This window comes from Periplaneta americana, chromosome 10, assembly GCF_040183065.1.
Source record: "Periplaneta americana isolate PAMFEO1 chromosome 10, P.americana_PAMFEO1_priV1, whole genome shotgun sequence".
In the NCBI taxonomy this organism is placed as follows: domain Eukaryota; kingdom Metazoa; phylum Arthropoda; class Insecta; order Blattodea; family Blattidae; genus Periplaneta; species Periplaneta americana.
The window spans coordinates 148,969,245-148,993,956 of record NC_091126.1 but is presented as its reverse complement, the minus strand read 5'-3'; the positions used below and the strand labels follow the sequence as shown (position 1 = coordinate 148,993,956).

At 35.1% G+C, this 24,712-nt stretch overlaps 1 protein-coding gene across 13 annotated transcripts in view; it reads left to right on the top strand.

Moving 5' to 3' along the window:
• LOC138708096 (nuclear protein MDM1-like) overlaps positions 1-24,037 on the top strand; it is a 945,585-nt gene extending 921,548 nt beyond the window's left edge. For 10 of the 13 annotated variants that reach the window (XM_069838271.1, XM_069838273.1, XM_069838274.1 and 7 more), the window contains 2 exons: positions 3,902-4,009; positions 21,701-24,037. In XM_069838271.1, the coding sequence (XP_069694372.1) occupies positions 3,902-4,009; positions 21,701-22,125 (533 nt within the window). In that variant the 3' untranslated portion in view covers positions 22,126-24,037. Of the gene's footprint in view, positions 1-3,901; positions 4,068-21,700 lie in introns of all 13 variants that reach the window. The other 3 variants (XM_069838272.1, XM_069838270.1, XM_069838277.1) reach the window with 2 other exon arrangements.
• The last annotated feature ends 675 nt before the right edge of the window (positions 24,038-24,712 follow it).

Genomic DNA, 24,712 nt, shown 5'->3' with positions numbered 1-24,712 from the left:
TTCTAATACAGATGAAACAAATTGCAAACCTGTCATAAAAATGACACATTGCAATATGAGAACTCCAGCATAGCTATTTGAGCTGGAGATTTGAAATTTGGTTAATAACAATGTTAATCATGAACAATGCATATACGTGAGAGGGAAATTTTTTTATTTCTTGCAAATAAGATTAAAATTTTTAGCATTTTCTTGAACACGAAATGATCTAGCAGGGCTAAGTAGTGAAGTTAGAATTTCAAACTTGAAATTTTAAATCTTTATGCAGTAGGGAAAAAAATAATGCCAACATAACTAATGAAACCAACTCTTATACAAGTTGATTCATGAAGCATGCCGAACTTAGGTATAAGTTCTGTTGGTCATTATGTGCAAAAACTGTCATATTAACATAGGTCCGATTATCAATATTTAAAGAGCTACAGCTCTTCGAATAGTAAGAAAATAGAATTAAAGAGAATCAACCAAAAATACACGGAAAGATGATTGAAGAATACTGTATTAAAACATAAAATAAGCATACCTCAGTTTGAAAGAAGATTTTCAAACATTCCTTTTTCCACTGCAATGCACTTGGCCACACAGTAGTATCCACAATACGGACAAGTAATTGTTCTCTTGTTTGTAATTTCGTCTGGTACACAATGTGAGGTGCTAGTGCACGAGAAAAGTGACGGGGGACTATCATGTTGATAATACTTACGTCGCCTGGTCTCTAAAAGAACATCTTCTAATGTAAATTTGAAAGATGATGATGATGATGATGATGATGATGATGATGATAATGTTAGACCTACTCATCGACAGCTGTTACAAGACCAGACTTATCCTACCCCTTCTTCTGCATTTCACGTCACAGCGGAATCCCACTTCCCTTATTGCTGGTCCCAATGTTTATATTAAGATTCAAACAATTTACAAGCCTGGTTAATATGACGACATATGGATTTTTACAAATAAATAAGAAACTAATGATAATTTTTATCCATGTTCATATGACACTTTTTTCTTGAAATTACCTATAGAACTGAATCCTAAAGTGTTGATCATAGTTCATGAATCACCCTATGTATTAGGCGTACTACACGAATTTTACTCAGTATTTCTGTAGGCCTATAATATAATTCTATTCTGCTATTACACTGTGACTGTAACTACTGTTTATTTTGAACTGCTTTTGATTTCATTTACAGTATTCATATTGTAATTGGAAAGACAGACTTTCTATGGTGGCTGAATGGTCAGACATTCAGCTTACCTCGCAGACAGTCCAGGTTCGATTCCCGGTCAGATCTTGAATTTTTCAATAACATTTATGGCGGACAAGCTCACAGTTGGGGCTTTTCTCCAGGTTCTCCTGTTTCCCCATGTTAGACATCCATGTCGTTCCATCAACGTCTCTCATTCTGTCATTTTTCCGTAAACATTCCTCAAATGCCAGCTGGCAACACAAGGAGGGACTATCCTAGTGACAAGTGAGGTTGCCTGCTCGAAACTTGGGTACACAGCAAACCTTAGTGTAGTCGGCTGGTGTGGGTTTAGGAATGCTCTTAGCTTGAGGTTCAGGGCAATAGATCTAAGAAGGTCGCAGTGCTGGGTCGTAGTGTCACCTCCTTCAAAGTCAATTCAATTTAATAATTGGATAGGTACTTCGAAATATTAAAAAATTAAGGCTCATCTCCACTATTAAACATTTAATAACAACATGTTAAATATAACATGTTGAATTTAACATGTATATGGACATTTCAAGACTCAATTGACTTAACATGTTGACTGAGTATGTTGAAGTTAACACTTTTAACATGTTGGCGTGTTTTCCAGCAGCAATGGAAAACATGTCAAGTCAATTCATTTGCTCGTACAGTTCGGCAAAGTTCGTACAGTTTCCATAGCAACAACTAACTTCTGATTTTGTGGCGCGTATCTTGATCATTTTTATACTATCATTGGTCCTTGGTCTTGGCTGGAAGTTTTTCGAAGTAATGAAGTGGATGAAAGAAAATACGTTAAAATAAAATTAATGCACTGATGGAAAGGTCTTGTTTGTGGGATGTGTCTGCAAAAGAATACATAGACAAAACAAAGAAGGCCGACTGTTTTAGAGAACTGGAATTATTATTTAACTGTTCTCGAGAATACAACAGAGAATTTTCGCACTCTCGTCGTAGGCTGTGCTATGTTGACTTTAGTAATAGTCGTATTTGGTGATGTAAAACTTCGGAAAGAATTATACGATATTACCCACTCCTTTAACATCTGCTCTTAAATTGTGTCTTTCTTTGAGGTAACAGTAGGTATTTTTGCAGCACTATATTAAAATCGTATTCTGACATTCTCAGCAAATTTTTGAATCCAAATCGATCTTCAACTTTAAGCTCGTTTAGAATGTCTTCTGTATAGTGTCTTTAACTAAGATATTGCCACACCCACATTCTCATTCTCTTCCTTGTAACAAGCAATAGAGGCAATTACAAGAGTCAAATCATCATCTGAGTCCATTGTCCAAAGTTTGAAAATAAGACACTATCTACATTAAAATCTCATAGACTGTTTATGGTGAACTATGTAAAGAAAGTCAGGTTTAACATGTTTAACAGTGTGGACATAGTGTTAAATGAAATTAGCATTAAAATGTTCAGTCAACATGTTGGGATGTTAACAGTAAACAATTTAACATTTAACATGTTGTTGTTAAATGTTTAATAGTGGAGACGAGCCTTTATACATCAAAAACTAAATTTCACATGCAGCAAGATTTCTAAATTCCATCATCAGTTGAGTAGAACAGATCGTCATGTAGTTTGAAGTTCTGGTGGCGTTTCTGAAATACCATGGATTATGCTGGTACGAAAATTGTTTTCTACTCCTTTCTTAAGTATATTTGACTTTAAATTTTTTAAATTCCAAGTAAATGTTGTCATTATAGTTGTGGGTTTAAATATTGTAGTCAGTTTAAAACTGTTTATACACAGCTGTGAACTTAATAATTACTATATTTAAATATATCAGACAGAATAGATCAGAATAGTCCTTTTGTTCCACCTGCCATCAATCTCACAATCCATCGGCACATCATGGTTTTGTCCAGGTATTATTTCTTTTTATGGATGGTATTGAATGGAGAAATGCTTTAATTATGGCAGGAGAAACACGAGTAGTTCGATAAAACCTGCCCGAACACAGTTTTCCACAAAAAAATTTCACTGGGATTTTGAAATTTGATACAAGGAATGAATTATTGCAATTATTTTTTATATATTTCATTGTTAACATTAGACTACTCGAGAAGCTTGTGCCAGGCTGGCAACTGTGAAGCTTTGTGGCCTCTTGTTCTGTTTGCTTTATACCTTTTTATTAGTTTTAAAATATTAATATCTTAATAATTATGATTGTACTGTGTATGTACAGTGATTTTTGTACAAAGCAGAATTTCAAAATGTTTACGCAGAGTTGCTTATTTATTTTCAACAGCCAGTTGTGTTTAATTTTAACTGCTTTCATTGCTGCATTAGTACATACTTTGAGGGGAGTTGCCAAGAGTTCTTTGGAGTATTTGAAAGAAAAAATAATCTATGAATGTTTAGTGTCAATGAAACATACATAGATTTTTAGGAACTGTAAATATTTGCTGCATAGAACAGTGTACAATAGTATTTATAGTAATTTGTGTAATTCTTTTAATGTAATAATTAAAGTGATATTAGGTTATTATTCTCCTCCTCCTCCTCATCATCATTATCATCATCATTGTTATCACCGCCATATTATTTTTATTATTACTACTTCTAATATTATTATTATTATTATTATTATTATTATTATTATTATTTAATGTCGGAAGTGAGGTAAACATAATGAATTTACAAATTTGTTTGAATTGTGTTTCATCATGTTCCAGGCGAACTGATGAATCGGCCACACAGTGAAGTGAAAGCTTGGACTCCTCCTGCAGTTCCTCCACCGGCACCACAATCAGCTCCGCCCGAGCTGCCGGAACAGACCTCAGGTGCAGCAGCTAACTTAGCATGTTGACTGACATCGGAGTAATGTCGCCATCTTTCAATGTTAGCTTTTTATATGCATTTGTCATTTCTTTTACTTTTTTATATACAATAGTAACCAAAATGACTTGCTTTTCATAAATATGGCAACAGACAAACATTCGTACAATGGCGGAATAATTTTACAGTGGCATATCACCACTAGAAAATGACGCAGCTTACGATATAGTTTACATTTAGAAAATTTCGTTGAAATTATTATTTTAATCAGAATAAGCATTACTAATCTTTTGCATACCTTAAGGCTCGTCTCCACTAATAAACATTTAACAACAACATGTTAAATGTTAAATTGTTTACCGTTAACATCCCAACATGTTGATTGAACATGTTAATGCTAATTTCATTTAACACTTTGTCCACACTGTTAAACATGTTAAACTTTACTTTCTTTGCGTATTCCACCGTAAACAGTCTATGAGATTTTAATATAGATAGTGTTTTATTTTCAAACCTTGGAGAATAGACTCAGATGATGATATGACTTTTGTAATTGCCTCTATTGCTTGTTACAAGGCTTTGAAAAGGAAGAAAATGAGAATGTGGATGCGGCAATATCTTAGTAAAAGACACTATGAAGGATACATTCTGAATGAGCTTAAAGTTGAATACAGTATCGATTTGGATTCAAAAACTCGCTGAGAATGTCAGAACACGATTTTAATATAGTGCTGCAAAAATATTTCCTCTTACATCAAAGAAATACACAATTTAAGAGCAGCCATTTCATCTCAATTAAAAAAATTACAGCGCGATTGATTATCATAGGACTTACGACATGACAGATGTTAAAGGAGCGTGTAATATCGTATAATTATTCTTTCCAAAGTTTTAAGAACGTTAACATAAATCACCAAATACAACCATTACTGACGTCAACATAGCATTAACGTTTAGCGTGTGATGAAAGTGCAAAAACTCTCTATTGTATTCTCGAGAACAGTTAAATAATAATTCCAGTTCTCTAAAACAGTCGGTGTTCTTAGTTTTGCCCATGTATTCTTTTGCAGACACATTCCACAAACAAGGTCTTTCCATCAGTGCATTAATTTTATTCTAATGTATTTTCTTTCATCCACTCCATTATTTCGAACAACTTACAGCCAACACCAAGGACCAATGAGAATATAAAAATGATCAAGATACTCGCCACAAAATCGGAACTAATAGTTGTTGCTTTGGAAACTGTACGAACTTTGCCAAACTGTACGAGCAAATGAATTGACTTGACATGTTTTCCATTTCTGCTGGAAAACACGCCAACATGTTAAAAGTGTTAAATTCAACATACTTAGTTAACATGTTAAGTCAATTGAGACTTGAAATGTCCATATATATGTTAAATTCAACATGTTATATTTAACATGTTGTTGTTAAATGTTTAATAGTGGAGATGCGCTTATGCAGTGTTGCATAAGATTGCAGTTTAATTTTATTGAGAAAAAAAAACAGTGAAATTTATGAATAGTGTGAGGTTGTTAGACATAAAATATGTTTTTAAAACAAAACCACTTTGCATACAATATTGTATTGTATTTATTAACATTCCATGGTTTCATACATTGCTTCACAGCTAGAATATGGAACAAGTCAAAAAACTTAATACTATTATAAAGTCTTAATTTATAGTCACAGTCTAGATGAAATATATACAGACGAGGTTTTCAATATAATGTAATAGTACAACACACCAACTTTTACTATCAATTTCATGAAGCGTTATTGAATGTCATGAATTCATCTACAGAATAGAAGGTGTGAGAAATTAGGTACTTCTTTAATTTGGCCCTAAATAATCTTATGTTTTGAATATCATTTTTTATATCGATATTGAGGCTATTAAAAATTTTTACTGCCATATAACGCACTCCTTTTCTGATAGCATGATATACTTGCCAATGGAGTATGAAAGTCATATAATTCGTAACTAACTGTAATAGTCATCTGTTAGAAAGAATTTTATACTGGAAATTTATAATTTGAGATCTCTGCAAAAGAAGAATTTATAAATTCCATTCACGAAGTAAGAATCTTGAATTTGTGGTGAAAATATGGTTATTTACATCATGCCATGAAGCAAACTGTCTCCAATATGGAGGGAGGGGAGAGAGAGAGAGAGAGAGAGAGTGAGACTCAAATTTATCAAATGTCTGTAGCCTTCACTTTTGCAACTGTGGCTTAAATGTTCAGTTAGGCAGACTAGTCAGTGAGATATTAAAAAAATGATAAACTCTTGTAATGTGAAAACATATTTTTTATGAGTGCTCACCTTGGTACTCAGTTGGAAGTGCACTGGTTTACAACGACCACAGATCCTAGTTCAGATCTCTATGATGACAGCTGTATTTGAGGTGGAGGGAGTAGTGAGGTTTTTCTCAGAGTTTTCCCATTTTACTATTGTCATTCCACCTATTCTTTCATAGTTTCTCTTTGTGATCATTCGCTATGGCGAGAGTTTCTCGCAATTTGTCCTAAGATTGATAGACGAGAGTGGTAGTGGGTTATAGATGACTCATAGATCTGCATAAGAGGCATCGGATCCCTCCAAGATCCCACTTCTGATGGAGACATGACTCATAAAGATCTGTGAGTTACAGCAAACCACCACCAGAGATATGGTGTATGAATTTTATGACTGGAGAGGAAAGGTATGCCTGGTGTAGCGGATTGTGGAGCAAATGTATCATCGTTATCATCATCATCATCATCATCATCATCATCATAAATAATTTGAAAGCTGGCTAGGACCACCCAGAGTTGGTATCTTTGAAGGGATTAGCACAATTTCACAAGCTGTCATTCAACTGTAAATGACTTCATAACATCAGTGTTTCACAATGCGAACAGTTCACTTTCACGGTATTGTTGGTTACTTGATAAGTAAACAATACACTTGGATGGCATTATAAAAACAACCAGCATACCCTAGGCAATAACTTGTTTGCCTACACATCCGAGGCTGCTCTTGGGCATGAACTAAAATTCCGTTTGGATTGAGTACATGGTTTGTTTTTTGCGAGGTCTTCCTCAACTGTAAGACGAATGTCACACAATCCCATGACGAATCCTCGGGCTCATCTCGCCAAGTACCACCTCCCTTTAACCACTTAATAGTTGATACAGCGTCATTAAATAATATACTAAAAAACCAACCTTCCCTAGTACACAGGCATACTAGAATTCGCCTATACAAGGCATTGGCGAGACCTGTACTTTGTTACGGCAGTGAGGCATGGACATTGAGGAAGAAAGACGAAAGCAGAATAACGGCTAATGAAATGAAATTTATGAGATATACAGCAGGATATACGAAATGGGATCACAAATGCAATGAAGATGTAATGGAGGAATTACAACTAGAACCTGTAATTAATCACGTAAAACATTACCGGAACAACTGCATAAATCATCTGCATCGCATGCGTAGAGATAGAATCCCAAAAGTCATGCTCAACTATCGTCCAAACAGGAAGAGATCTCTCAGTCGTCCAAAAAAGTGCTGGATTGAAAATTCAACTGTGAGATCATAACAGAAGAAGAAGAAGAAGAAGAAGAAGACTAGAAAACCATACGTCTTTTAATACTGGGTGTCCACAAATGATTGAAGTGGTTTCATGAATTTTTAATATTCATATTTATATTGTATATGGTGATTGCATTTGGTGTAATAAATGCCTAAGTCCTGTACCTCTCAAAGTTTTGTTTGCATTGCCCAGCAAGTATATGTTTCCACCTGCAGCTCCGATAGTGGTACAGTTGTAAAATGATGACAAATAGTTTGAAAGCACAGGTATCCTCGAATTTCATTCAAGTCAATCTGTCACAACAGTTTGGCACACTTTACAACTAAATTCCATAAAGATCCATCCAGCGCATCTCCATTCAGCAATGGTATAAACAGTTTAAATCTACGAGATGTTTCTGTACAGGAAAATCAATGGGTTGCTCTCCTGTGCCTGAAGAAACAATTGAGTACATATGGGCCAGTTTCCCATTAGTGACTTCTTAAACACCAGATTGTGAAACCGATGCATTGGTCATATCAGAAATGATGATCACAAACTGTTATCATGGCCTCCCCGCTCTCACAACTTATCTCGTGACTTTTTTGTATGGTGCTATGTGAAGGATTGAGCTGATCTATCACAACTTCGGCTCACATCATTATTGTCTTTGTTTAAATTGGCAGAAACATGTTACATCGATTGTAAAACGAATTTGATTTCAGAGTTTGTTACTAGAGGGGCACACATCGAGATTCTGTAACATGTTAGATAAATCTTGATGAGTTTTTTTTTATGTAACTGTACAGTTTTTTGCACATACTTTATGCTAAAAAATATATCTGCAGTGACTGAAACCATTTCAATCATTTGTAGACATCCCATATATATTTCTTTTGTATCTTAAATACAGATTTTTGTGAAGAGTGAAATAATATTTAAAGTGATAAACAAATTCCACTTTATGTTAATTTGTGTAAAATCAATTACATTCACAAATTTAAAGCGTAAACTATATAAATGAAATCGTGTGTATGTGTGTATGTGGAAAGGAGGGAGGGGGGGTTATGTGCGTGTCTGCGTGGGTGCATGCAAGCGGCACGAAATTCTAGAGAAAGCATGAAAGCGTTTCATAATAACCTCTGTTATTAATGATTCCAAGAATGTAAAATTCTATTATTAAACTTCATAGGTAATAGCAATGGGTGGAATGTCCAATGCTATTGTTTAGAGGTGTACTGTATGTGTTCTTCCGCCCTTTACCCACAAGTTAATAAATTGGAAAGGAACGAATTTGTGGGAATCTTCTTTATTTTATGTACAGAAGTTAGTATGTTGCTAGGTCCTCTATATTCACAATGTTGAAGCATAGAGCAGTATAGAACATACTCAAGTTTAATACTTACAAAGAAAGTTGAATAGCTTTCTCTTATTGGTTACCTAATTCTTGTGTAGATAAATGGATAAAACATGGCATCTGTTAAGATATACTACACATCACATCCATTACTCATTACTCTATATGAGTGTATAATGCTATTATTGATATGATATTTCTGAAAAAAAAAAATTTACTTGTTAATTCCAGTTGTGGATATTTCTAATTGTATCAGATACCCCTTACATTTCGAATTAAAAAGAGTCCACTGTACAGAAGAAAAGTTTTATCTTCGTATTTGGTTGCTCGATAAATGATTTCATTTATGTACTTCTTTTGAAGGAGTGTGTGGTAGTGTAGCAGTTAAGGCATTGCACTACAAGCTGTAAGGTCGAGGGTTCGATTTCTGGTTGGATCATGAATTTCTCCATTGATCTAATCCCTTCTCGCCGCAATATGGCCCTGGAGTTCACTCAGAATTTAAGAGAAATAAGTACACAGGACATGTCCTTGAAAGTAAAAATGCCAAGCACATAGCATATAGGGAAATTCCTATTGCTATTAATGGCGATTGTTTCCAAAAGTCTTCTCTCACTAACATTTGGACCATCATGGCAGTTCATCTTCGTATTTCATTTTTGAGTGGTAATTCTGTTTGTACTTAACGTTCTTGAACTATAACTGGTAGCATGGTGGAGAACTGAATTGCCACAAAACACATTAAACTTATAATGAGAATTTGTCATCTTCACGAAACATAGTTCTTACATAAGAAACAGTTCCAATTCAAACTGTATACATCTTAGTTCCATCTTAAAATGCCCTGTTTGAGTTACTTGCAATGTATTAACGTATATTTGAACATGTATAAACTAGAGTAAGAAGTGGAATAAGTGAGAGTGCATTTGTTACAAATTCATGTTAAATTATGTAGAGTAAGTGATTTGGGTTTAGTTTTGTGTTGATAAATATTTGGTTATTTTTGATAGAAACAATTTTTCGAATTATTCTGAAATGTGTTTGACTTAAGAATCTACAATTCCTTCTCTTCATTGAGGCCTTTTGACAAAGAACATACTTTAATCGTCTTTTTTTATGGCATGGACTACATATCAATTGAAAAATACTGCAGTTTTACTTTTGAAATGGATTCTACTACGTGGAGAAACATCTCAAGTTAAGGCATGGAATGGCGCAATTTTTCAAATGTCTATAGAGTATTGACGTATTATGTGACATAACTTTTTCAGCAGGAGTGCTGTAATGGGGTTTTTCTATAATTTTGTTGAAGCTTTACAAACGCCATTCATCTCTGTTAAAATTCCTGAAACCTTCATCAAGTGGGTATGCAATTGTAAGCTGACATTCAAAGTGCGATCTTGAAGAAATATGTTGCCCAAATTGAGAAAATTTATAGAAATTAATTAATCTGAAACGGAAATAAATTTTGGTCGCTATTGTATATACTGTAGTTCATTTGCAGGAGTTGTTTAGTGTTATTCGACTAATTGATAATGTAAATATGTTTGAAATTCTCTTACTTCTGCCATATAACACACAATTTTTACTGTTGCGTTAGCAGATGCATTTGTGTTGTATAAAGGCATAATGAAACAGAGAGTAATGGAAGATATTAGACTTGAAACTTTCACATTGGTATATGTGTTAACTGTCTCTCAAGTAATTGCACCATTCATTAATAGAGAAGGGTTAATCAATGATAGATTTTATTTTCATCTCCAGTCAGAGTAAACTTGTGGAATGGAGCCTTTAAGTATCTGTGAAGTATTTGATTCTTCTTTCTTTATGTAATGGTGCAAATATCAAAGATGATATTACAAAAGTGAAAGTTGTTTCATTGGTAGGCCTCTGCTATTAAGTAAATCGTAATTTTCTTCTGTGCTGGTGCTCATGGAATTTAATATTGCATATCTGTCGTTTGTCACTTTCTTACTACTAATTTATTGTTGCTTTATGTAGAGAAAAAAGAGTTTTGCCTTTGATGCCTATCTCGTATTTTTAGTTAAAGTTTCCTGTATTTATTTTACTTTCAAATTGTACTGATGCTTTCCTGTATTAATTTATTTTCGACTTGTACTGACGCTTATTTGAAATATTTTATTGTATTTCATGTTACTTTTTGTTCATCGTAAATGCTTTCTTGATATGGCAGTTAGCTAATGATAATCGTAACATTGTAAGAGTTTCTCATATTTTCACTTCGTAAAATTCACTCCAATTAAATCATATATGAGCATGGCTAATTTCATGAGGTACCTATTCATAATACCATTAAAAATATACTGGTCAGCCAAAAAAGTAGATCACTGGTTTTTTTCCTACAAATATCATTTTTCTTTACTTTAAACATTCCTCTTTTTTTCAGATTATCACAATAAGTTATGAAACAAATATAACATTGTCCTGTGCATGTTATTCCAATTATCAGAATTTTTTCTAGTTATCTTTTTTAAAGTTCTAAAATGCTGTATTTCTTACAGAGGTGCATTACATGGAGTTATTGGAACCTTAACATATGAAAATTTTCATGTTTTACTGTGCACATATGCTGTGCAAATATTTGGTGTCACAATCCCTGTTATCAATGACGGCCTACATATGTCAAGACATGCTGCCCACAAGGTCATGAATAATTTTCTATGAGATGCACGTCCACTAAACAATGCTGCGTATATTTCATTCAAGGTGTTTAAATTGCTATGTTGGACATTTGGCCGAGCATATTTCATAGGCAGTCCCATAAAAGTAGTTTTATTTTTAAGGAAAAATCGTGTAAAATTTCAAGGTATCAGTGTTATTGCCAATTTGACGGTTTTATTTTAAAATTACGAATGTGCATGCAAGTTTTATAATCCTAGCGTAAGTTTGTTAAAGAAGATAAGATTGATATATGCAGCAATTTTCAACGTCATTTTCATTTTTTACAACTTATGTAGATTTTAATACACTGCTGCATTCATTTGTTGACAAAATGGCAGAACGAAATTTGCCATCGAAAAAAAAAAAAAGACTGAAATTATGAAAATATTACATTGAGAAATGGAATTGGAATTTGTTAAAAATATGAATTGTTTTTATCTGCGTTATTTATAGTGATAGTGATAGTGATAGATTTATTGATATTAGTTCACAAAAGTACAAAACTTAATAATTTAAAAAATGATCTATATACAAAAGTAGTTATACATAATAAATATACAATTTCCTAAACTAATTAATTTATCGCAAATCTCAATAATTTATTGGTTCAAACTTGCACTTACGTCTGGTTTTAGTGCATGTTTAAACCAATCGTGATAACCATTAAGACTTTAAACCTTATTTATCTGGTCCTTTTCACAATTTACTACCATAAATATTTTAAAATCAATTATTCTTTTTTTTAATTTTAGCGTTATTTATATGAATCCGTGTTATTTCGCAGTTCAGAAGTGAGTTCTTTTTTTGGGTTGTGGGAAGATTTATAAAGAAATGGTGCATGCAATTGGTAAAAATCAGAACAGTTCACTTTATTGCATCTCAACAATTTCACAGACCTCGATCCAAAGGTGCTCAATGAGAATGGAGTCTGGGCTGCATGCTGGTCAGTCAGTATTAGGTTTCCCAGGTGCCTCATATTGTTCAGGCACTACAAAAAATATTGAGCACACTCTTGATAGTACATGTGACAGATTCCCAATGCTGCATTCACACCAGCATGTTTTCTGTATTTCAGGCAAGTTTGTATGTTAACTGAATCCTTATTCGAATAACGAAGAAAGAGAAAGAACAAGTCGAAGAGCTGTGTGATAGCTATGCAGTTAGAGGTACAGTACTGATATGACTCGACAGATGACAGTTGGAAACTGACATAGGTTCAAATCCTCCTAAGAACTTTTTTTTTTTTAATTTAGGTCATTCCACATTGTTATGAGAGATGTGGACGTCACCATACAAAGAGAATATAATAAATATTATGAGTATAGTTTACTCATAAGTTTAATTTTTGGCTGTGGGCTCTAGAACTATACAAAAAAGAAATGAAAAGAAAAAAAAACGACGGGAAAAATAAATGCCTGCCTTAAGACGTGACTTCCGCCTCTACCTGAGACAAACAAACAAAAATTAATAAGATGTCTGTCGACCTTGCTGCTGTATGGTCCCTCGAAGTTGATTGGACATAGAAGCAGCAAGGTCTTCGAAGTAATTCTCTTTGAGAGCGAGTTTTTCCCAAAGCTTGAGTACCATCGACCAGAGCTCATCCTTAGTTGTTGGTCGCTGATGGTGTTTTCAAAGAGTTACTTACTGCCTCGAGACGATTTCTACCTGGACTGCAGTTGTAAAGTACCGGTAATCTCTCAAGATCTTGAGCACCAGAAATCTGTCATTTCTGACCATTGTAGACTTCTGACGTCGTGATGCCTTTCGTTTTTGGTATAAATCGAATTCAAGTAATGTTTGTAAGACACGTTAGATGTTTTCAAACTATGCATCAATGGCACAAAAAGAATGCTTTGTCCATCTTCAAAGAAACGTGTTAGATATTGCTGCATTTTCTTAGCTAAGAGGCATCTGTATTTGTCAAAGGGGGAAGAGAAAATAATGTTTACTTGTAACAGAAATTGTGGTACACATTGATAACATATAAATAGCTTTCATCGCATCTACTTGGTGCAATTAAGCAAAAGCACATAGCTCACTCAGTGACATTTTTTTTTTTTGAACATCACATCTCCAAAAATGTTGAATTCAATTATAATTCGGTTTTTACAAAGTGATCTACTTTTCCTATTGACCAGTGTAGATTTCACAGGATATCTTTTAGTTGCAAGCAATGCAATTGGTTCACTTGTGTTGTACTATTGAGAATACATGTACAGAATGCGTTGATGTTATTTATTGCTTATATGGCATAAACAATAGTTTATTTATAATATTTATTCTAACTGTACCTTATTACAGTAAATTATTCACATATCTGCAGTAGTTGATAAATTTATGAGATTAACTGATTAATTTAGCTGAAAATTTATCTAATTCTATTTAAATATAATATATATGCAAATTAATTCCTTCAAAATAGCAAAACTGTGGTATTTGTTTTGTAAAAGTAGGGAAAAATAATTGTGCATGGCACCACATGATCTGATAATTTATTGTCTGAGAACTTTTCATTTCTCCCAAATTTTAATTGAAAGCTTCTGAGGCCCTTTCGAGTAAACAGGTATTTGAATGTGAAGAAGTGTGCTGGTATGTATCGATAATACAGCAACTCCAATACGTATTTAGGACTTTGATTCAAAAGATACAAAACCTGTTCCATTATTTTTATTACGAGGGAGAGTCAAAAAGTAACCTTAATAATTGTTTTATTAATTGAATATGTACAATAAGACTACAAACACTTCATCACTTTTCAACATAATCCTCAGCAGTGTTCCTGTTATACCACAATTTAGTATATACAGTTGCGAAGCTTAGGATGATTTTTTGCATTTCTCGCGATAGTTGCTAGCCACTTGGAGCGCTGTGAGTACTAGGAACAATAGACTGTGTCACTGCCATCATGATCTAATACAGGCCGTAAGGCAGACCATGTAATTCGCTTAAGCTGATCATGAAGGGTGGCGTTTCAACCATATAAATTAATTGGAATGCATAAGGAGTAACATATATTTCTCTAAAATGTAGTGTAATTGCATTAATAAAATTTAAAACAATGATTATGAGACATTTCAGATATAAATCACTTGTGAGTTAAGATGAAATATTTTTGGTGTGAAAATTACGTTGTTCGTATGTGTAATACTTGCCTTTATTTCGATTAAATATTGCGAAATTCTTGTACATTCATTTATGCACGATTCAATAATTTTCAGTTGCACCGCATGGATATTTAGATATGTTGAAATTATAGGTTATGTTTACTGTCCCATGTATGATACTCCGCACATTCAATTTGTCTGTATTTTAATACTACAATTGAGTATTGAATTATTGTATTTATCTACTACCTAAGAGACAAAGTAACAATCGTACATACACTAATTTCATAGGAGTTGTATGATAAGTTTTCTGTCTTTATTAAGGAAGGTAGATGTGCTATATTAAATCACAATACAAATTCCTTTTTATTAAACCTCAAAATAGCTTCCATTCTAAACTTAAAATGTTGATGTGAAAAGATTATGTTAACATGTAAAATTCTCTTCACATTACAATAAAATAGTTTTGTAATTATTTTTGCAACATTAAGCTATTATGCAACAAGAAGTAAAGGGAACTTATGGACACATTACACTAAATAAAACTTAGCTATGATATGCAATAAAGTTATAATATAATAATTCACTGAGCTCCATACACTGAAATAGAAAACCCCAACATATATTATGGACTGGTCTAGATCAAAAAGGCATTGACTGTGCCGTATTTCGCATTGTTGTGAAAAGTTGTGTAAACTGTGAAATGTTGGTTATCGGTTGTAATAACTGTAAATGGCTAAAATACATTAATTTGAATAATAATATGGGACAAGGAGACGTTTGTGGTAGTATAAATATTGTAAGAAAAAGAGGTCAGAGCTATCCTTCTTCCGAAAGATCCAGGAAGGTGAGTGTATAAAATATAATATATACTTTATGAAAATAATATATAAACCTTATGTATTTCATATTTCAATAGTGGAAGGAAGGTGTTAATTTTTTCAAAAGAATACGATATCGAAAGTACAATACATTTTATCGTCTGCTGGGGAAAGGGTCTGTGATGAGGCGATAGTAGCGATCCTGGTGGTGAGCAACTATCTATGGATGCATATTTCAACTGTCTACGTTTGCATATTTAGTAAGTATTGAGCTTCGCAACTGTATATACTAAACTGTGGTTATACTATGTTGAAAAGTGATGAAGTGCTTGTAGTCTTATATTACATATTCAATTAATAAAACAATTATTAAGGTTACTTTTTGGCTCTCCCTCGTATAAGGTGTTGAACTTTGTTTAAATTAGCAATATATTAAATAAAGTCCGAAAACTTACATTAAGTATTTTTGTTTTATATTTTTATAGTGGTTTTACTAAGTTTTTAAAATTTCCCATACTCATTAACATAAAATAAGATTTACTATTAAATCATTGTAATTTTATTGTGAGGTTAAATGAATAAAATGACTATTGATAGTGTTTTTTCTATGTAATTTATCCCTTATATTCAATAATTCTTATTTTCAATATTTTTCCCAATTTTCTTCGGAAAAAAAAAAACGCATTGTGTGTTGTTATAATCCACGTTTAATTATATAAGAATCCCAAAACAAATATTATAGTAGGCCTTAATTGGCCAATAGACCTAGTGTCAGACCATTTTAAACGTTATTGGCAAATTAACCTGTGATACAGCAGAACAGACCTTACAGCCTAACTTGAAGCTGCTGATGATAATGATGACAATGACTTAAAATTTAAGGAAGGATATATGATGAAGTGTTGACCATGTTCTTGTACTACTAAGATAGTTTAAAATCTAAGAAGCACAATATTGTATTTCCAGATTGATTAACCATTCTTTAACTGTTATCACTGAATGAAGACACAGATGGAGAATCCAATATCACAAAATAAACTTTGCAAATTTTTTTTCTGACTTTGTCTTACAAGGAGAGGACATGCTCTGTATATCACCGAATGGAATAAGATTGTGTGAAATGAAAGTACAAGAAGTACTGTTTAAAGTCATACCTGGTATGGGTGGCCAATGACCCTTCGTTTTGGAAATATTGGCTATTGTTTGTGACATACTTCTGTTAGGTGGCTAATAGGGAAGCATTAGATTTAGACAGGTGAAGATTTTTATCAAATATTTGCAAAATAGCTCTTTCCTTTTACAAACTGGGCGACAAATTGCTTCAAGGGAGGATGCCCTCAAAATTCATTTCTTAATTCACTTTCAGTTGTCAGCTCCTATATTCAAAGCCATGTTGAAATATCCGTGGCATGCATCAAAATTAATAAACGAACGAGAAGTGTTTGTGAATGTAAAGGATGTCTGTTTCGCAGCAGAAGTGCGGAAAAATGTGTGTTACTGTGGACAACCTTCTTTAATTTGCTGTGCATGGTGCAGGAAATATGTATGTTTTGTGTGTTTTTATGACATTTATCATAATGAATCGTGTACAAAATGAAGTGGAATAGAAACAGAACAGACACCAGTGACCTGCCTACGTGAGCAATATTTCCTTGTTTATCCTTTACAATACGATGTTAGTTAATTACTAATTTGTTTGAAACATGATGAAGCGTTCAATACATTTAGAAATATGATATATGTAAATTGATTACTGTGATCACACTATTAATCATCATTAAAAGAAAAAAAAATATAGCACCAGTTAAGATTCGAAGTCAGGTTGCCTGGATAACAACTCAGCACCCAACCATATGAGCTATGCTGTTACACAGTCTAATGCTTCCCTATTAGGCACCTAACGGAAGTATGTCACAAACAATAGCCAATATTTCCAAAACGAGGGGTCATTGGCCACCCATACTAGGTATGACTTCAAACAGTACTTCTTGTACTTTCATCTCACACAATCTTATTTCATTCGGTGATATACAGAGCGTGTCCTCTCCTTGTTAGTGACCTACATTTTCATATTTCGTGCCACTGGAAGCTAAAAGTTTCTCCAGTGATTACATTGCATTTGATTAAATTATTTAGCTTTTATACTCCTATTTTTTCAAATAAATTCCATCTCAGAAAATGAGTAGAAAAGCTGTTACTACAAGTTTCGGATCTCTGTGCGAGACATTTAAATGGCACTCTGTAACTCAGTATGATGTAAAAATATAAATGAAAACTACTCTTTGAGTTTCATGCGCTCATAAGCTTGTGTTTGTAAATGATATAGGTGAAGGTCAGTACATATCGAAATCATTTTACTTGCATAAAGTTAATAGCATTTGACATGCTATTAATTAATTTTTGAATATTGATAGAGTGTGACCAATATTGTGATTAATGTGGTTTTTCAGGTAGCCTATAACACGAGAAAATATTCATTACGTATGAGGGTAATTTGAAAAGTTCTCGGAATTAAATAAAAAATAACAATGTACCTCTTTTTTTTTTCAATGTAGTCTCCCTGTACACTAATGCACTTGGTCCATCCAAATGCCTTTATTCCAGCACGAAAATTAGATTCCTCCAGGCCTGCAAAATACTCGTCAACTCCAGCTATCAGTTCTTCGTTTGAAGAGGATCTCTGTCCACCAAGAAAAATTTTGAGCTTAGAGAAGAGATGGAAGTCTGATGGAGACATATCAGGGGAATAAGGCGGTTGTGGCAACAATTCGTACCTCAGTTCATGTATTTTTGCCATGGCAATGACACATGTGTGCGGGCGTGTATTGTCTTGATGGAACAGGATTCTCTTCCTTGCTAAACATGACCTTCTTTCGCTTATCTTTTGCTGCAGTTTGTCCAGGAGGTTAGCGTAGTATTGTCCCTTAATTGTTTGACCAGTGGGAAGATAATCTATCAACAGAATCCCTTTCGTATCCCAGAAAACTGATGCCATGACCTTTCCGGCCAACCGTTTGCCTTTGCTTTCTTTGGTGGTGGAGAATCAACATGTTTTCACTGCTTTGACTGTTGTTTTGTCTCTGGGATATAGTAGTTGACCCATGTCTCATCTGTGGTCACAAACTGGCGCAAAAAATCTTGTTGGATTTTCTGAAAACGGGCCAGACTTTGTTCAGACATTTACACTCTGATGTGTTTTTGATCCTGTGTTAACAGTCGCAGCACCCATCTAGCAGATAAATTTTCCATACCCAATTCCCCAGTTAAAATTTGATATTCCCATTCACATGACATCCCTACAGCTTCAGCAATATCTCGCACTTTCAGTCAGTGATCCTCCAAGACCATTTCATACACTTTTGCAATAATTTCTGGGATAGTGACACATCTTGGCTGACCACTACATGGATCATCTTCTAAGCTCTCCCGACCAAATTTAAACTCGTTGGTCCACTTGACAACAGTTGAATAAGAAGGAGCAGAATTCCCTAGTGTGTTCTGAAAATCGGCATGAATTTCATTTGCTTTCATACCTTTCTTTACGAAGTACTTTATCACTGCTTGAATCTCAGTTTTTTCCATCTTCACAAATCACTACACGGGAACAACAATCGAGAGGCGTCCGCACCACAACTCTCTACCCAGAGCACTGATGCACCACGTGTGTACTCATGAAGGATGACTAATCATTACGCGAGAACCGGGTTGCACTAGCCGTGACCTCTAGGGTGATTCTGAGAACTTCTCAAACAACCCTTGTATTAGCAACAACAGTTATGATTATTATGATGGTGGCGACAATGAAAAGGGGAATAAGATCATAAAATAAACTATAGCACTCTCATAGAAGTGTGTGTAACTGTAACATCAGAAATGCTCTTGGGCTAATCAGTTTTATCACTAAACTCAAAACAAACTCAATTGTTCTTCTCCTAAATCGAGGTAGTTGTCTTTTCTGTGGTTATCCTAAAGTGCTAGGAAAAATGTCAGAATGAGTTCTTAAACAAGTTGGACAACGACTTATACCCCTCAAACAACACATTCAGACTTTTCAAAAAGCTCTGTTTATCTTTGCCCGCTCTTTCCCCCAGACCTTCCCGAAGAGCTGAAGAGTTTGAACACATTTCTAAGAGTTAAAATAAACCTAGTCATTTGGCTGGTCTCATAAATTGAGTCACTTGGTAAAACTTGCTGTATTCACAGTGTTGTAAACCATATTGTTTAAGGCAGCTGTTGAAAAGAACCAAGAAATATCTGGAGCAAAGAGATAAAAGTGCGTGAGGTTATCGTCATTGCTTGATACAAATTAGGATTAGTCGATAATTTATTTGTCCTTAGTAGAATATAACTGGTGACTAGTTGAAGTTAGGATTACTTGAGAAATGTTACTAGCATTCTTGATTTATATAACTTCTGAGTCACTTCCGTCAAACCTAGAGAGAGTTGTTTTGGGATGGAATCAAGATCGCTAAATAATTCAAAGACTGATTCACTATGAATGTACTGATGAAGAGATGAAGAATTAGAACTTTAACATTCTCCTACATCTATCAATTGAGGTAATTCAGGAAGATAAAATGTTAAATTCATTACCTCATCATATTAGTTAACAATGATATTTTCATAACACTTCATTTGTTTTAAAAAAAGCAAATTTCTGTTTGAGCTGTTCTTATGCACCACATGTCTATTTTAAATTATTACCTATTACAAATTTCTCTCCAATTATTCCTGTTTTAAATATTTATATCACAGTCTCAAGAAAAGGAATTTCATACAGTTTTCCACTATTCTCCGAAGTATATTTCATAGAAATTTATGCATGGTTTTAGTATTTTCTCTTTCTAAGAAGCTAGTCATTGAATATGAATCATTTGGATTCTATTTATAGTATTTACATTTCGATTATTGTGTAATATTTACTGTTTATTTCTCTTGAATACTGTATTATTAGTTTTTAAATATTTTCAAGATATTGGAACATTCATTAAATACACTGTAATCAGAGAATTTTCTGCCATTCTATTCTCCAACGAAATGTTTTTTTCCTTCAGTTTTTTTCTGTTATAATTAATTTTAGAAATATTACTTACGACATAAAACTACTCAATGTAATCTTTATCCCTGGTATTACCACTTCAGAATCAACATGTTTCTTTGTCTAAGATATCTTTATTCAAAAAGCATAGTGATGTTCACTGCTGTGGAGTAACAGAATGTCAGACTGTGAAACGAGCAGGCCTGGATTCAGATTCTGGTTGGGTTTTTCTTCGAGGTTTTTCCCCCACAACCAATTGAAGCAGAATTGCTGGGACCTTGGACTCATTTCACTTCATTAAACTCGACTTCATCTATCCTCTTTCAATAGTTTCAGGATGCAGTAGGATGTAGTATCGTGATTTGCATACAGATGGCATCGATCTGAGAGGCTACAGAACTCTCAGGGGGATGGAGTGGTGTTCATCGCGGACTTCATCTGACTGGGTGTTGTGTGGCTGAAGCAATCGATGGCACTAAATAGTGGATCACGATACCTACAGGTCAATATAGGATACAGCAGGATGTAGTAACGTGATTTGTATAGATATTGCATCGATCTGAGGAGGCTGCAGAACTCTGGATGGATGGGCGTTCTTGGGTGACTACGCAGACTCCTTTGGACCTGAGTGTTGCATAGCTGAATCGATAGATGGTACCAAACAATGAATCACGATACTTAAAGGAATGGTGAAAGAGTAATGGAACGGAGAAAAATTCCCTCCAGCGCCGGAATTTGAACCTGGGTTTTCAGCTCTACGTGCTGATGCTTTATCCACTAAGCCACACCGGATACCCACCCCGGTGCCGGACAGAATCGTCTCAGATTAAGTTCCAACTCTTGGGACTGCGGACTCTGGCAGCAGTCCAGGTCTTCAGGCCCTCCTCAAAAAAAGCATAGTGATAATTTGGTGTTAATCTTTGATTACTTATCGACAGAAAGCATATGATAACAAACGTAACCTTTAAACAAGTGTTCTTGAATAACCTTAATTTGCTTTAGTTGAGACAGAACCACTGTAAGAAAATTAAAGAAGCTCTGCTATTTTGCTTTCTTTGTATGCATGCTTGACAACTGACAAGTGTTAATTGTGCACAATTGCATTGCCTTCACTTTGCACTCACTCTCCAGGATGGAAATCTCCCGACCCCATGACCTCTTCCATCGTCGGTGGCATCGGAGCTGTCAACGGACTCGAGGAGAAGCCCTCCACCCCACCTGCCCAGTATGATACCACGATAGCCGGGACGACTCTTCGATGCCTGGAGGATCCTTCATTTGAAAAGGGAGTCTCGGGCCCTGGACTGATGGAGACGCCTACCGACCCGGCCACGGGTGGGAGCGGAGGCGGAGGCGGAGGAGGAGGAGTGCAAGGTCCATACCGCATCTTAGAGGCCTCCACTTCCACCCAACCTCAGGAATCCCCAACAAAACCACTCCCACTAGTCTCGCCCTCGTCTGGGCGCTCCCTCGCATCGGACGTGCTGGAGAAAGCTCGGACAAGGTTCGACAAATTCTGGGGAAAGGGTAAGGATTCGACCGACGGCAAGGTATAGGAACTGCGGCACCTCGTAACCTCTCGGCATCTCAGTGCGTGCCGAGCGCTTCGATTCAAAGTCTTTGGCCCTGCTCGAGGCCTATCAAAGACGTTAGAGTTGCCATTCCATATATATTTGCCAGGATTCTGTAGTTTGAAGCACTGGGCTGGTCCACACCACGGAAATGCACTTAATCACTCACACGTTGATGCACCAACCTCTATGGGAGTCCTGGTGGATGTGGAAATACGGGGACGTGACAGCTTACAACATGTAACTAATTGTCTTTGATGGTACACCTTTGCTCATTGAAAATGCAACCAGGTTCTCAAACTGCCGGCTTGAAATAAGCCATTTCCCCACGGGGCATGTTGCATAGTCAACGAGTATACAGTTTTTTAGAAGGCTTTGAGTATATTATTGCAGCAACTGCCAGGAATGCAGAGGCGATATCTGGCGAGAGAGAGATTATTATTGTCTGCTGCTTTTAGTTCTGTGAAGGTCCAATCGCTTTCCTCCATTGGTTGTACTAAATTCGTAATGAAGAGGGCCCGGAGTCCTATGTATTAAATAATTGTTGTATTTGGTGTTTATAAGATGACAAAATTGTGAGATGCTCCACTCGGATGCAACCCTCTTGAGAAGTTAGCAAGATAAAAAATATATATAAAGAAATATAAAATATTATAATCTTTGTTGAGGCTGGTGAATATGAAGTATGAATGAATTGAAATGTTTTGTTTCTGTGACAGCAAGTTCCTCAGTGCGTTTTCTTAAGGTGCTCCTTCGCAGTGTGCATCGCACCAGGGCAGGGTATCTTGGGGGCCAAGAGTCTTACCTGAGAGCCAGACTCGTGCTGCGACTATTTTCACACAATTGCTACTGGGTGTCTCCAAACAAGTGATGGACACTTTCTTTTAAACAAATTTAAACACCCATATGCATATTTAGTTAACATAATCATAGATACTGCTTACATCCATGTGCTTTAGTGTTCATATAGAATTGTCTTTCTTCATTGTGTCCAATAGTTCTGGGTGTAATCGGATAATTTAACGTGTTTCGTAACTGATTAGGCAACATTGCATGTGTGGAATTTAATGAAAGCAACATCTATTTTAAATTGAGGATATTTAATTGTAAACTTTTTTCTGTTTTTGGCATTTTGTCTAGGGTGAGAATAAAGTTTAAAAAGTACAAGGGGTTTTTGAAACTCCTTGAAATTGTACTTCTCAGGACAGAAAAATTTATATTCAATAGTACAGTATCTTTAGCTAAATAATTGTGTGAAAATAGTTCCATTCTAAACTGGGATTACATTCTGTGTATATAATGTATGTAACAAGTAGCTGTATGTTAAACTGCAGACACAAAACTGAAACATATTGCATAATTTTGTTTTTGTGTTCTCGTGTGAATCTAGCTCTTAGGCACAGATTTCAGTACATATCTGAGATTGTTGTTTCTTTGTCATCAAGATTAGCGATGATTTGTGAAAGTACGTACAATATACTTCCGTGTTTTCTCCTCTGTAACTCTGTATTAAGTTGCTTCGAATTTGTGATTTGGGCCCCCTTGTAAACCTGGGCTCTGGAGCTGTCACGACTGTACAACCCTCTGCTCCTCTGTCGGCATGTCCAACTATAGATATTGTGTTTCTCACAGCTTGCTTTACCTCCAAGAAATTAGGTGCAGCTGCGATGTGGTACAGCAATGTTTGGCCTATTTTAATCACTGCTGCAGAAGAGTTTGCACCATGTACTCCTCCGGTCTTCCCTTGCTTTGAAAGTTTGTCACCTCTTTCTGTCACTCTGCCGTGTGTTTATAAAGATGGTAGAAGAGCTTCGAGCAAAACATACCATGTACATTACATTTAAATTTCTATGTACTGATTGCCATAATTTCAGTCAATAAATACACATGCTTCTTACTCTAAATTTTGGCTCTGTGAACACCTTACTTCCAAGAATCCTGCTGTCCGTCAATTACACACTGCATTCTCACACGATTGTGAACGTAGAGGAAAAAATACAGAGTTCCAGTCAGCAAAATAAAGACAAGGTCAGTATCTGTTGCATTACCGCATATTTGTGTGGGCAATACAGGCCACACAAGACTTCAGATTTGCTAAAGAATTCTGACAAAACTTCTTCAGAATGTTTTTCAAATACATGCGTGCTGTCTCTTATTCTAAAGCCCCCTTCCCCATATTCTTATATTACACACTGGGAGAATGTTTGGCAAATAAGGAATAAGACCTGCCAGGTCTGATAGTAATATTCATAATTACTAGACTTCGTTGAATTGCCACATGCAGCATGCAATCAGGTTGCCGATGTACGGTAGTATGGCAGAGATGAGCGACCTCCCGGTCTCGTAGTATAAGCAGTTCATGTTAAGAGTTGTGACCGGTCCAAATAGATAAAGCAGCTACAGTTAAAGTATATCTATGTAAGCACTTGTTTTTGCATTACTGTGGTTGGGATAGTCAAAGCTTAACATTTGTTCAGTGCAGACAAGAATTCAAACATACTACAATGAGAGTGTTGCTGTTCCAAACAATTCCCCCTGGAATACCCTTACCCCCGCAGCCAGTCTTGACCCG